Raw genomic sequence first — 13,447 nt, forward strand, 5'->3', positions numbered from 1 at the left:
TTTTTAAGGAAGTATTGAGTCAACTGAGCCAATAGGCTGCATCAGACTCTTAGTCAGCTGTAATCTTGATGTTAGTTTTTGGATCAGCCTAAAGATTTGTTTGTCTTTCTAAATTTGACTCCTTGATCTTGGCCAGAATTAGTTCTCAATGGAAAAACTGCAGAATGAAATTACTGGCTTTTTTATTTTTATTTATCTTTTTTTTTTTTATGAGGAAGTTGCTTCTTAATGTTCTCTTTTCTGAGCTTTTTGAGCATCACCTCACAGCTAAGGAGGGAGCATGACTGGGGAAACTGAGATGGATCCTGAGGTCTCACAGACCCGGTCAGGACCCTTGGTCACAGCTGGCTCCCTGGTTAGGCAGCGGGTGACACAGTGAATGGCTCGATACCTACAGGAACACAAGTAAGAGGAAGGAGATCTGGTTGTGAGTTTCTGTTCTGTTTTGTAAGTTGTCCGTGCCGCTCTCTTCTCTGAGTTTATGTGGACTGATCTGATATGGTTAGTTTCACAGGCATTTTGTAGCTGCCCATTTTTGATAAGGAGAGAGGTTTGAAAACGATTGGTTTTGCGAGAGCATTCAATGGTTTGTGCAGCCCAAAGCAGAGGGCACAGAAGAGAAAGAGGCCTGGACATCTCTTCCCAAATCTCATCCACCGCTTCCTTTCTCCTCCTGCTGGCCACTTCTTTGCTGTTGACTTTGTATGGTATGTGGCTTTTTTTACTTATTTTTTTTTTTTTGGATGAGCCTCGTGGCATTTCTCCCTCCCCTCTTTGCTTTAAGCTGACCTTGTCCCCAGCACAGCAGCAGTCCCTGCAGCACAAGCCGGGCCTCTGATGGGCTGTGATGGTTCACGTGTCCCCAAAGACGCTTTGGCCTCACGCTTGCATCCTGAGCCTCACTGGATCACCGGATCAGTTTGCCCACGGAGCTATAAGCCGTGTGTAATCGCTCCCCAGGGCCCGAGGTTCGCACTGTGGGGTTGTTCTCTGCCGCTTTTCTCGTGGCACCCGTCACCTCGGCAGAGCCAGAGCAGCTCTGGACAGGGCTGAGGCAGAGACATCAACTGTGACTGCCAGCCCTTGTGACAATTGCGGCTGTTGTTCACAGAAGAGGAGAAATGCCCTCACCCAGATGTCCTGGCTCAGCGTTTGAATAGTAACATTAGATGCGCAAAGAGAGACCCAAATTATTCCACAGGTTCATTGTCAAAAGAACAACTGTCTAAGGCACTCTTGGGGATGAAAGCTGGCGCCAAGACACGAGCGATGCTATCATACCTTGTGGAGAAACAGGTTAGGGGAAAAGGGGAATTTCCTCTCTCTTTTCACTGTCGCTTCAGTAGATTGTCTGTGCCCTTTGGTGCCCGAAGCACAGCAAAACGGAGGTTTGGTTGAAGGAAGGGCTGACATTTGGACAGGAAGAGAAATGAAACCTTTACAATTACTGACTTAGCCAGGGCTGTGGCTATGCATTGCCTCTGCTCTAAAAGTGTCAGTTGTCTCTTGTTACAGGGAGAACGGGCTCCATCAGATTCACAGTGAGCATCTAAAGTCGTGGTTTGTGTTTTATGGTGCAGAAGCACCCGTGGAACCAGCTGGATTCCAGCCAAGCTGCTCGGAAAACTCTTCCCGGTCTCCCTGCACATCCTCCGTCGTGTGATGGGTCAGAGAGACTGCAGCGCTCACCCTCGTGGGGTGGGGTTTTTGCAGCTCCCTGCTGCTTTCTGTGCCATAGCTCATCCAGCAGCACCATTCGTTCCCTCCTCGCAGCCTTTTTCCCCTGCAGGATCAGGCTTCCCTCTCAAACTGTGAAGCACACAGAGCACACAGCTCTGGGGCTGGGGTATGCTCAGCCCCATCTGAGGCATCTGAGCATCAGAGGTGCTCGGCATCTCTGTTGCCTGCAGGATAGTTTGTACGGTGCTGCTGAGCATTTTGGCTTGGGGCAGGTGTGGTTTGCATGTAATCTGTGCGTGCCTGTCTTCATTTCAATATGTGGCTATAAAGTACGTTGGTGGAGTGCCTGGGCTTTACTGGGACTGCTTGCTGGGGTCCAGAGTCGGGAGGAACCTTCTGCTGTGTTGAAGCACAGACAGACAAAGCCCTCTGTGAGATTTGGGAGCCACAGACTGCCAGCTCTCGTGCTGCAGACTGTATTTTAATGCCAGATGGGATATGTCTAGCCCCGGGCATCCGATTGTCAGGTAGAGATGGGATGAAAGCCTGGAGGAGTTTCAGGGAAGCTGGTTCCCACGCTCCACCGGATTTCCAGAGGCGTGCACCTCAGTGTCTGTAAAAGCCAGTCCCTAGCCTCTGGGTGAATGAGGCAGGGCTCTGAGAGCCCCAAATGCCCCAGGGATCCCCGTGTCAGGGATCCGCACGCGCTGCACCTGTGACCTTCCTCCTAGATGTGGCTGAGCACCCAGCCTCGGGTGGTTGCTCAGCCGTGCTCTGCAGAGCCTGCTTGCAGGGTGCCAGCCGTGCCCCGCAGGGTGCAGCCCACGCCGGGCTATGTCCACCGCGGAGGAGCAGCTCTGGACGCTGGGAGCAGCCCCGCAGAGGTCACCAGGACTCACGCAGGCACTGGTACACCCAACTTGCATGTGTGGGACAACCCGGCTTGGTCTCAGGTGACTGCGGTTCCTCGCCTCTCGGGTGCTTGTTTTTGCATCCACAGCCTTCCATTTCTGCAGGGTTTTGCCAAGGGAGAGCAAACGCCCAGCAGCAGCAGCCCCAGCAGCGCTGCTTTTGTAGGACGAAGCGCTTTGCAAGGTAAGGGGGGCGTAAGGGCAGCGGGAAGAGGGGGAAAAGGCAAAGGTCATAAAGGTCAGGGAGCTGGGATGGTCTTGGAGAGAGCTGCTGATCCCACAGGCAGGTAGGACATTGCTGAGCAGTTGGAGCTGTTTTATTTTGCCTTTTTTTTTTTTTTTTTTTTAAATTAGAGTTGAAGATCCTGGCTAATTTCTAGGCCCTTTCTCCTGCAAATTTTAATTAAAAATGGGTAAGTTAAAAAAAGTAAGTGGCTTGGGGCTCTGTTGTGATCCCTTATTGGGTTCACTCTCACAGACTTGCTTTGAATTCAGTCAGAAATATTTAACAAGAATGTGTCTGACGGGGGGGCTTGGGCCCAGGAGGCTGGGCGCTGCTTGCACCTGGCACAGCCGCTGAGGGGGTCCCTGCGAAGGCGGCGCTGATCCTGTCTGGCTTGGCCGGGGGTGCAGAGGCCGAGGCCTGTGCCAGCTCTGTGTCAGGTGTCTGTGCTGCTAGCAGCTGTGAACACCTCTTACGCTGCAGGATTGCTGCAGGAACCTTCGCTGCTCATGGGCCAGGTGCTGACTGCAGGGGAGAGGCCGTTTCTTCTTTAAGAAGCTGGGATTTAGGTAAGTGCCACGAATTTCACCCCCTGTAGGTCTTACCTTCCTTCTGCCCTTGAGTTTCTTGCACAAAGCAAGCAAAATCATTCCTGTTGCGCCTAGTAAATATGTTGTGCCTAGTAAATATTTGTTTCACAAAGGGGTCTGGTTTGGCATCTGTGTAGCCTAGCTTCAACAACTTTCTTTACTAACCCTTTTCCTTCCTTTCCAGCTAAATGCCTTCCTGCTTGTCCCGACAGCGATGGCAGCAGGCACCAAGCACTGCACACAGTTGCTACCTGGTGGCGAGCGGGAGGTAAGGGACTTTTAATACGTTTTTCCCTCTGTGCTGGTTTTGTGCTGAGGACTGTGCTACTGAGGCTGCTGCACGTATTCATGCAAACTCCTTCCCATTTTTCAGTGGGTTAGCTGTCAGAAAAATTTGGTTGGCATTGCTGTCACTATAGAGGACTAAACTATTTATTTCAGACATAGACTTTGTGGACTGCATAGCCAAGGAACTCTGTAGTAACTAACAGTGTTGGGGTTTGCAGTGCATGAAAGCCATTGGAAAATAGAGCAGGGACAGGGCGTATTAGAAATAAATTACACTGGTAATAATATACTCAACATTTTATTATAAAACCCTCTAAAGCGCCACTTTATAGCTCACAGTTACGACAAAGGAAATGCCTTGAGTTAAGAAAACAATGGGGACACAGAGACATTGTTTAACATTTTTTTGTCTGGGAAACGTGTGTTGCTCAGGACTCGCCTACGTTTACCATCCCCTGGCGGTCCCAGCAAGACCACCGAAGCTGACGGGGCTGCGGTGCGGGCAGCGGGGCTGCTCTCGCCCAGCGCTGTCTGGGTACCACTGTGAAATGGCTGGACAAGCTCTGGCAGCTGACAGCGGGGTGCAAGGTGAGGGCACGGTGCTATGTGTGTATTTAGGGTGTGGACAGGGTCTCCTGCCAGCTCATCGTGGGTCAAAACAAAAGCTTTGTGATGGTGGCCGTGGCCCCCTTGTGCTTTGGAGCTGAAAGGCCCCTGGGTCCTGAGCCAGCAGTGGCAGCAGTTGATTTGCAGGAGTTTTTCCTATGTGCAAACCTTGCTGAGGGACAGGGCTGACAGCTGGGGCTGGTGAACCCCTCCTGAGGCCTGGGCTTACAAATTCCTCAGTCAGTGCCACAGTAAAAAACAGGCACGAGGGCATCCTTCTTGCCTCGGGGATACCCTGCCTACGTGCTTTGCTGTGCCAAGGCTCCATGGCAGCAGCGAGCAGCCTCCCGCACCCCTTCATCCCCCAGCCATCAGGCCTCTGTTCACGGAGAGGCCTCATTTGGAGCTGATCTCAGGCCCGTCAAAGGCTTTCAAGGGTTAGGAAGGTACAACGTTTTGCCTGTCTTTACCCTGGTTCTGGGTGCTGTTTGTCAGCGTAGCCGCAGGACCCCAGGGACAGCCCAGCCGGGTTAGCAGAGCTGCTTTGGCTTTGCAGGGTTGGAGACCACTGAGGCCCTGCAGTCAGCTCGGTTACCGAGCTGCAGGGCTGAAGGACCAGCAGAGGAGCCAGGCAGTGGTGTCTGCAGGCCTTCAGATGTGACAGCAGGTCACGAGGAGGAGAGGGAAACAGGTGGATGGATTTCTGCCCTGTGCCTTCAAATTTTACTGTCTCTAAGCTTACCAGTTCCAGGCACCTGACATCGCTCATTAAAAAGCTCGGCCAGAGAGGAGAGGGATGAGCTCTGCAGGCCACAGCACCCAAAGGCTATATTAAGTAAGTTTAATCATCTGGAAATAAGGGTGATAGCACCAAGACAGCCAGCAGCCCACCAGAGACACGGAGGAGAACAGATCCAGCACCCTCCTGCACCCATGTGAAGGGTTCCTTTCCCACAGGGAGGTGTTCAGCAGATTGTGCAGCTGCTGCTGCGCTGCAGCCCTGCAGGGACCAGAGAGCATCACCAAAGTGGTGCTTGCAGCCAGGGCAGGAGCACAGGGACACTTTTACCTCCCCTCCCCTTGGAAGAGGCCAGCATCAGGATCCAGCATCCTCATCCATCAGGTAAGCAGGCCTGGGCCTTTGGTAAATTGGTAACAAGCCTTCAAATATGATTTTCTTTTTCTTTTTTTTCTTTTTTTTCCAGAACTCCTCTGGATGCTGTCTGAGAGATCTTCTTTGCCCAGAGCCCTTGGTGCCACCAGGCTGTAATAGAGCACAAGAAGGTGAGCAGGGATCTTCCTCCGTATTGTGGCAAATCAACCCTGCTGCAGGCTGGTAGGAAGAAGGCCACGGTGTGATGCATCTGGTCACTGAAAATCTCTGCTGCAGGTGTAGATATACTTAGTGCCCTGTTATGCTGAGAGGATCCTTCCCGCTGGTGTGTGCTTCTCATCCGTGTCTCAGCCATCGCTCAGGCCCGGGTACCTCCCCAGGCTGAAGGCTGGATGATCTGCAGCTGAGTGATGACCAGCACCAACAGGTGAGACTTTACCTGATTGGGATTTGCTGTGACAGGTTGAAAACCACTGGGGTATAAAGAAATAGCAGAGGCCTGTCCTGAACCCACTACTGTCACTAATATAGAAACCTTAATAACTCATTGATAAACCTTCAGAGTAGAAAGACACAAAACACCCCTATGTACAGTAACAGTCTTGTTTACGTTGACTGGGTTAGGAATCTGATGCAAGGATTGCCACTGGTTGTTATTGTTTTAGCTACGTGATGGGACTTGTCTGGAAAGAGCAAGATCGTTTGAGCTAATTGGTATTGGCAGCCGTTGGCTCCACTGCTGCATCTGAGCAGGTGGAGCGACGCAGAGGAGGCACGTGGTGTGGGTTGTGTTGCACACCCAACCTCCACCGACAGGTGATTGAATCCCCTTGTCCATGCCTGGGTAATTCCAGTCTTTAGTCCATCTCTGAAAAATGTGCTTCTAACTAGCGCCCTTCTTCTCCCATTCCTGCCAAAGAATAAAGGCAAATTAGTCAAAAGGTAGATCTGGCAAGCAGCAGTAGCTGTAATATGCTCAGGAGCAACCTGATTATCCGGTACCAAGGGGTTTTAGCCGCAGAGTGGGTCAGGGAGGTCTCTGTTAGAAGCAATGCTTTTGTTACAGCCTTCCCACTCCAGAAAGCAGTGGCACTGCCTGCAAGGGACCAGGCACGTGGGTGGGTAGATGAGGTGAGACATTTAAGAGAGTGACAGAGAAAAGCTCAGCCAGCATCCTTGTTTCATTACAAAGACAGATGATGGTAAGGAGAAGACCATAAGGGGGCCTCCCAGGTGCTCAGAAGCAGACTGCCTGATCACCCAGGAGTCCTCCTAGTGAAACTTCAAATGCATTTCAGCACAGTTTCAGTGAGAGGAAACCTCTTGTTTACTCCAGTTGCTGCCAGCGCAGTCAGCATGGCTCGGCTCCAGTGACAGGAGCACACAGCGATTAGCTGAAATGGCAGCCAGGACAAGCCCAGGTGAAAAGACCAGAGGAAAACCAGGCTGCCCTGAGTCATGCTCAGCGTGCTGCCCAAACACCAACAGGCCAGACCCCGTCACCACCATCCCTGCTGGTCTGCTCAGCTGCTGGGACAAGCGAGCAGCAGCTACCCGAGGCACAAACCAGCATTTACCTTAGCTTTCTGTAGGACTGTCCCCTTCCCTGTCACCATGACGGACAAAGGCCTGTTTTTCAAAGCCGTAGCTGAGTTGACTGGTGAGCTCTCCGCGCTGTTTCCTGGACTGGCAGTTTTTGTTTGAATCTGCAATACAAGTAATAGAAATAGGGGTAACCATCGCTGTTTTGTGGGAACCATGTCCTCAGGAAGGAATTTAGGTGCCTAAATCTCCCCCAGAACAACCCTTTGCTTGGCTGGGTGCAGAAGGAGCACTGGGTCCTGACCTGCATGACCCTGATGGTGTGGCTCAAGGCCCCACAACAGCCAGTCTCCTGAGTCCCAGCCTCCTTTTCGCAGCAGTGATGGGGGAGGTATCTCATTATTTTATTACTATAGTTTCATATTACTATATTTTATTTTCATGCTACTATATTATCATATTACTCTTATTATCATATTATATTTTTATATATCACATCATTATAGATAGAGTGTTAAAATATGATGTTACGTTATTACTAGTTATGCCATTAAGGAGCAGGCTCAAGTGGTGTGCCCACGCCACCGCGCGCACTGGGGTGCCCCCACCTACCCGGGGTGCTGCGTTCTCCAGGTGCGTGGTGTCCACCGTGGTGCCCAGCGTCACGGGGCCGGACTCTGCCTTCTTCAGGTTCTCCTTCACCTCCACCAGGTTCAGCTCCACATCCACCCTTCGGCTCTCCTTTTTCTTGCACTCTTCTTCTATCTCCTTCAGCTTCTGCTCCAGGCTCCTGTCTGCAAAGGGAAGGACAGCTCGGCACCGCGCTTGCTGGCTGGTTCCCAGGGGCTGGCATGAAGCTGGGGGTCCTTGGCGATTGTGGTGCTGGTAGCTGCAGGGGACTTGGGGCACCCAGAGGGGGAACAGGGACCAGCCACAAGAGTATGCATCACTCCTGCACATTTTCCTGATGTCTTTCCCCAAGACGGCCCGTGGCAGAGGCAGCACTTGCTCCAGTGCATTCTAGGCTACGTGGTTTGGCTCAGAGCACTGGGTCTACCCCCAGAGCTGAGGCAACCCATGCCGCTGGGACAAGGACAGTTCTTCCCTCCCGTGCCATGAGATAGGAACAGGGTGGCTCAGGATCCAACCTTTTCCAGGATTTCAGCACTGACTCCCCTGGCAGCTGGGCTGCTGTTAATGTGCCCGTGGTCGCGCAGGTGGTGCTGGAGGAGCAAAGCCCCTTCTGGTCCCAGGTTCATCACCCCTCTCCAACCCCCTGGTCCCATTTCTGCGTGTTGCCCCTTGCCCAGCTCTACCTGTGCATCCCACAAGCATCTCCTTCAGCTCCCGCCTCTCCTTGCGCAGCTGGGTGAGCTGAGCTCGGATTTCCTCCTTCTCCTTCTCCAGCCGCTCCTTCTCCTCCGTAAACCGCTTCACCTCGGCCTCTGTCCTGTTCTTGCCCAGCTTGGTCTCCACTGCTGCCACTGAAACCACAAGCCACCCAAACCAGCTCAGATGGGGAAAAAGCAGGAGGGAAAAACGTCTTTGGGTGGTTGCAAACAAAAACGTACAAGACTTGGGAAAGTCACGGGAGGCTCATCACCAGCCGCAGGGCAGAGCTCGCACCCGGAGCCCCCCGTCCATGCTCCCCGCTCCCCACTCACCAGGCAGGGGCAGCTTGGGCCGGTGTGCGGGTGCCAGCTGGGGGCTGCCCACCACCGCTGCCGACCCCGCGGGCAGCTCGGGGGCCGTCTGCGGGAAGGCGACGTTCTGCTGCTGCGCCTGGGTTTTGACGGGGGGCGTCTGGGGCGGCAGCTCTTCGGGCTCCAGCTTCTCTGGCTGTTTCTGGAGCAGAAGATGGGAAAGGAGGTGAGATGATGTGGTGGGGAGCTGGACCCCTGCTGAATCCTGGCCTCAAACCCAGTTAAATACCTGCTCCGAGGTCTCCATCACCTTTCCACAGGGCTCAGCGTCCTTAGCCACCGGGGTTGTCTCATCCACGCTGTCGGTGGCAGCCTTGGTGCCAGGCCTCTCTAGAGACGGCGAGCTCAGGGGTGAAGTCTGGCACGACTTCTTGCCAGCGCAGTGCAGGAAGGACTTCACCGGGGTGAGATCCAGGTACACCCTGTCTTGGTCCCCCTCCAGTTTGCTGTCGCTCTTGGGTACTTCTCCCTGCAAAAGGCAAATGTTCCCCTGAAAAGGGCCCGTCTGCTGCAGCCAGAAGCACGGGCAGTCTCACTGCAGAGCAGCAGCATCTTAGGCAATCTGGGATATTTTCCATAAATACGTAAGCGATCTAACGAAGTTACAACCCCGTTTTCTAAGTCACTCCTCAAGGAATATTTTCAGAGTACAGAAAGTTCCACCCTGCTTTCCTTCAATAAATCTTTCCAGTGGTTGCAGAAGACTCATATGGGGATCGCACCCTGGTGTAGATCTAGCCGAGCCCTGTGAGATCCTTTGCCTTCTCCAGGATACCAGCCCCCATCTCCCCAGCACGGCCTGTGACAGCAGATCCCTACAACACCCCACTGGAAACCTCTCACATTCCTCAGTGACTCCTCACCGTCACCCACTTCTGTCCCTTGCAAAAGCCTGGATTTCCCCGGGGGGGGCTGGGAATTCCCTTCTCCCCAGGTGCCAATACCAGCTGCGTGTGGCTTTGGCAAATCCTCTCCCTTCCCTGCTGGAGATTCCCCCTGGCTGGGAAATGAGATGCTTCCCCGTGATTCATGGATGCCCCTTGATGCAAGCCACCTGTGACAGCGACCAGGGACTTTTTAAGCAGCAGGAGCCAAACTCAGTGGCAGTGCTCGCTGCAGGTGGGCGTCGTGCTGGGCACCTTACCTCGGGCATGTCCGGCAGGTCCACGTCGTCGTAGAGCTCCTCCTGCGGCATCCTCCCCTTGGGCAGGTTGTCGATGTAGGCGTTGGGCTCGGAGTATTTCCTCTGCATTAGGCTGTGAACAGGCAGGAGGACATCCTGTCAGGAGGGACGGTGCTCTCTGCGCGGCCACAGTGCTGAATTTTGGGGCGTCTGTGCATGCGGTGCCGCACCCCCAACCCCACTAACCTGGCTTCCCAAAGGCCACCTGGGTGCACGCCCCTACCCCTGTGGCAGCGATGCTCAGGTAGGTGCACCATGCTGGGACAAGTGCTCTCCTGCCTTGCACTGAGCTTTCAAAGAAAGCAGCCGAGCTGCACCCACGCCTGAAGCACCCCTCTCCAGCTCGCTCCTCCCCCCCCACCAGCTCCCAGGAGCCCCGCGCCACCCCCCAGACGTACAAGAAGGAGTTCTTCGCAGCGCTCACGATGCAGGAGACTCTGTCAGCATCCACGTAATCATAGGTAAATTCCTCCGGGTCTGTTTTTGAGCCTGACTCTGATAAGAGGAGGCCCAGCCAGTGGCCCATTTCCTCCGAGGACTTCGCCTACAAGGTGACCAGACAGATGTTATGGGTGGCAACAGCAGCGCCCCTGGACTCCCTTGGCAAAGGAGTTTGCCAGCAGTTCTCTGTCCTTGCAAGGAGCTGGCCGTTTATTTTAAACCTGAGACCACATTAAAAAAAGAAAGTACCACCACTCTGCGTATGGGCCGACTGGCAAACTGGGGAGACAGATACATAAATGCAGCTCCTCTCTTAACTCCTTACTAAAATTTGTAGTCGGTCTGCGTGTACCTTTCAGTGGTGAACAATTCAGCTGCATTCCGAACTAAGAAAAGTCTCTATGGCTGGAGGAGATGCTGTCAGGGAGCCAGCTTTGGGAGGAAAGAGTGCGTTTTTTATTTTGCACCAGCAGAGTGCAGTAACATGATTGCCAAACACCAGATGTGCAAAGAGACACAAGCATAGCAAAGAGTCTGCGAGTTCCTTATGCCAGAGCCCCAAATCCTGTTTGCACAGGGAAGAAGGGAACAGGAGAGTTTAAAGCATGGTCAGAGAAGAACATCAAAGGGAGCCCCTAGCTATAACATGGTCAGAACCAAATTCCCAGATGCAACGAACAGCCTGACATTTTGCAAAATTAAGCGTTGAATATTGTGCCTGGAAGTCAGCTCTAGCGAACAGCCACATAGGCTTACCTCCCAGTAGTGGAGGATTTCTACCTGGAGCAAGAAGTGGGCTGACACAGATATCGTTTGCTTTGATTTGAGGCATTAGAGCAGTAAGTACAAAGTAAAATTCAGGGCAAGCGAATCCCAAACTGGAAAGTGTATTTTAAGCTTCCAATCTGTTTGATTTAGCACAGACTTCAGTGCCTGGGAAGCCAGCCAGCCAGTCTGTACATTGAGGCTGGTGGCCCACCAAAATACAGTTTATTCCATTCACAAAATGTAAATTTTCCCAGCACCTTTTCTTCACATCTGTAATTAGGCAAAACGTCTTGGACATAGACACAACCTGAATCAGAGGCTAAGCAAAAACACCTAAAAAACTTCATGGCAGGCACTCGAAGTTGTTTAGCTATAAATATTCCACCCACTGGAAAAATACAGGAAATTGCTCACATTGTCCACCTCCTACTATAATCACGCTGTCGTCAGAGAGAACTAAGATTAGAGATAAGCAGCCTAGATGCAGGCAAAGGAAAGTAACAGATGGAGACGACTTCACTTGCACTTTCAGGGGCAGATCTGTGATCGGTTTACTTAGGATGCACTCATGACCCATGGCTTTGGGGCTCTGTTTTCAGAAGATGAAGTTCATAGAATCATAGAATGGTTTGGGTTGGAAGGGACCTTAGAGATCATCTAATTCCACTCCCCTGCCATAGGCAGGGATGCCACTCACTAGATCAGGTTGCCCAAAGCCCCATCCAGCCTGGCCTTGAACACCTCCAGGGATGGGGCATCCACAGCTTCTCCGGGCAGCCTGTTCCAGTGCCTCACCTCTCTCTGAGTGAAGAATTTCCTCCCACAATCTAATCTAAATCTTCTCTCTTTTAGTTAAAGCCATCACCCCTTGTCATAGCATTATCTGACCAAGCAAAAAGTTGCTCTCATCTTTTTTTTAGAAGACCCCTTATCCTATAGTCAGTGGAGATGGGCACCTCCAGAGACCCTTCATCCCAGCCTTAGATGAGAACCTAAGACGAAGGCTGAACAGTCCTCTGGAGATGCCAGCATCAGAGGCAGCCTGGATTACCAGCCAGGCAGGACACCTTCTAGGTGACCGTGATCTGGTGAACCAAAGTCCAGTGCTTCAGGCTGTTCGCTGAACTGAAGTCTTCCCTAAAAAGGCCTTAAAAGCATCTGAGCAGTGAGAGGCTTTTAGGCCTGCTAAGACACCCAAACCGACCATTTAAAGAAGAATGAGCTTGGAGATATACAGCCTACCTCCAGAATGACCCGTTCTTCCCCGTTGTGCAGGATGCGGAAGGAATAGAGATGATCAGGGCTTGGGTCTGGGATAATTTCACAACCCGCCAAACTTAGGGGCTGCTGAGCCAGTTTGCTTCGGTTCTTGTCCTGGTAGAAATGGAGGTGACCATCTTTTATCTGACACCAGCGAGACTTCCACTGGCTGTTCACAAGCACATTCAGGTAACCTGCAAGCAAGCACAGGTTATCGAGTCATATTTTCCACCCCACGGGGGGGGTGAATCAAAAGTCATTTCTGTGCACGGGGAGTAAGTCAGTTCTGAGTTCACCGCAAAAAGCCACAGGCAGTGATGAAGAGCAAAACCACAAAGATGAGTGGTCCTGAACCACATAAAACAGGACGAAAGGGTGAAAATTGGTTCAAAATGGGACCCTTGAAATTCAAATTAGGTTTGGAGCAGCAAGCTGGCTACGGACACCTGGGCAAAGTTGGTCCCAAATGATTCCAGCTGACCCACACAACCTCCTCCCTGTTGAATCACACCACGTGTGTCTGGTATTATCTGCCCTTCCTCTTGAGTCACCCTGTGAGCTATTGCCTGCCCCTGTAAGCACCACAGTCGCCTTCATGTGAGGAGGCACCATAATCTGTGTGGATTTACTGACATGGACAGTGGCTTTTTTGCCTCCTGATGCATGCACACAGCAGGCAATGATGCCTGGTGCTCACCCTGCACTGCACACCAGGGCCCAGCCCTGAGACAAGTCCCTGCAGAGGAGTTCGTGCTGTCACTTACTTGAGGTCTCCAGGGATCTCTCTGGGCTATCCATGGAGCTGGATTTTTTCCTCCCAAGGTTCATCAGGTTGCTTAGTATTAGGCCAGTTGTCCCTTTCTTCTTAACTACCAGAAACAAACAAACAAAGAAAAGTCACTTAGGCTGCATTTATGCCATCTAAAACCGTCCCAAAGCGACTTGCCCAGATTCATGCAGGATCTCTGTGGTAGGGCAGGGCCTCACACCCGGGCTTCTCAAGCCCTATCGGAACACTAACTGCTGAGAAATCCCAATGTTCACCTGCCAATTCATCATGGAAAAAAGCAATGAAATCAAATTCTCAGGTAGTGAATTAACAGACAGTTTTCACCCTGCGTCAGGTCAGTTTGGGGTG

The 13,447-nt window shown here is 52.2% G+C and overlaps 1 protein-coding gene and 1 long non-coding RNA gene across 6 annotated transcripts in view; one reads left to right on the forward strand and one right to left on the reverse strand.

The window, feature by feature from the left end:
* The first annotated feature begins 3,128 nt into the window (after positions 1-3,128).
* Positions 3,129-5,876, forward strand: LOC121073050. Its single transcript, XR_005821496.1, has 2 exons — positions 3,129-3,383; positions 3,589-5,876. It is a non-coding gene; the product is annotated as an uncharacterized LOC121073050 (long non-coding RNA).
* The window catches only part of AFAP1L2 (actin filament associated protein 1 like 2), a 63,431-nt gene continuing 53,958 nt past the window's right edge, over positions 3,975-13,447 (reverse strand). For all 5 annotated transcript variants that reach the window (XM_040563587.1, XM_040563589.1, XM_040563588.1 and 2 more), the window contains 10 exons: positions 13,074-13,178; positions 12,292-12,503; positions 10,239-10,384; positions 9,802-9,913; positions 8,887-9,126; positions 8,619-8,799; positions 8,271-8,438; positions 7,567-7,748; positions 6,990-7,118; positions 3,975-6,322 (listed from right to left, as the gene is read on the reverse strand). In XM_040563587.1, the coding sequence (XP_040419521.1) occupies positions 6,296-6,322; positions 6,990-7,118; positions 7,567-7,748; positions 8,271-8,438; positions 8,619-8,799; positions 8,887-9,126; positions 9,802-9,913; positions 10,239-10,384; positions 12,292-12,503; positions 13,074-13,178 (1,502 nt within the window). In that variant the 3' untranslated portion in view covers positions 3,975-6,295. The remainder of the gene's footprint in view (positions 6,323-6,989; positions 7,119-7,566; positions 7,749-8,270; positions 8,439-8,618; positions 8,800-8,886; positions 9,127-9,801; positions 9,914-10,238; positions 10,385-12,291; positions 12,504-13,073; positions 13,179-13,447) is intronic.

This window comes from Cygnus olor, chromosome 7, assembly GCF_009769625.2.
Source record: "Cygnus olor isolate bCygOlo1 chromosome 7, bCygOlo1.pri.v2, whole genome shotgun sequence".
Classification (NCBI taxonomy): Eukaryota; Metazoa; Chordata; class Aves; order Anseriformes; family Anatidae; genus Cygnus; species Cygnus olor.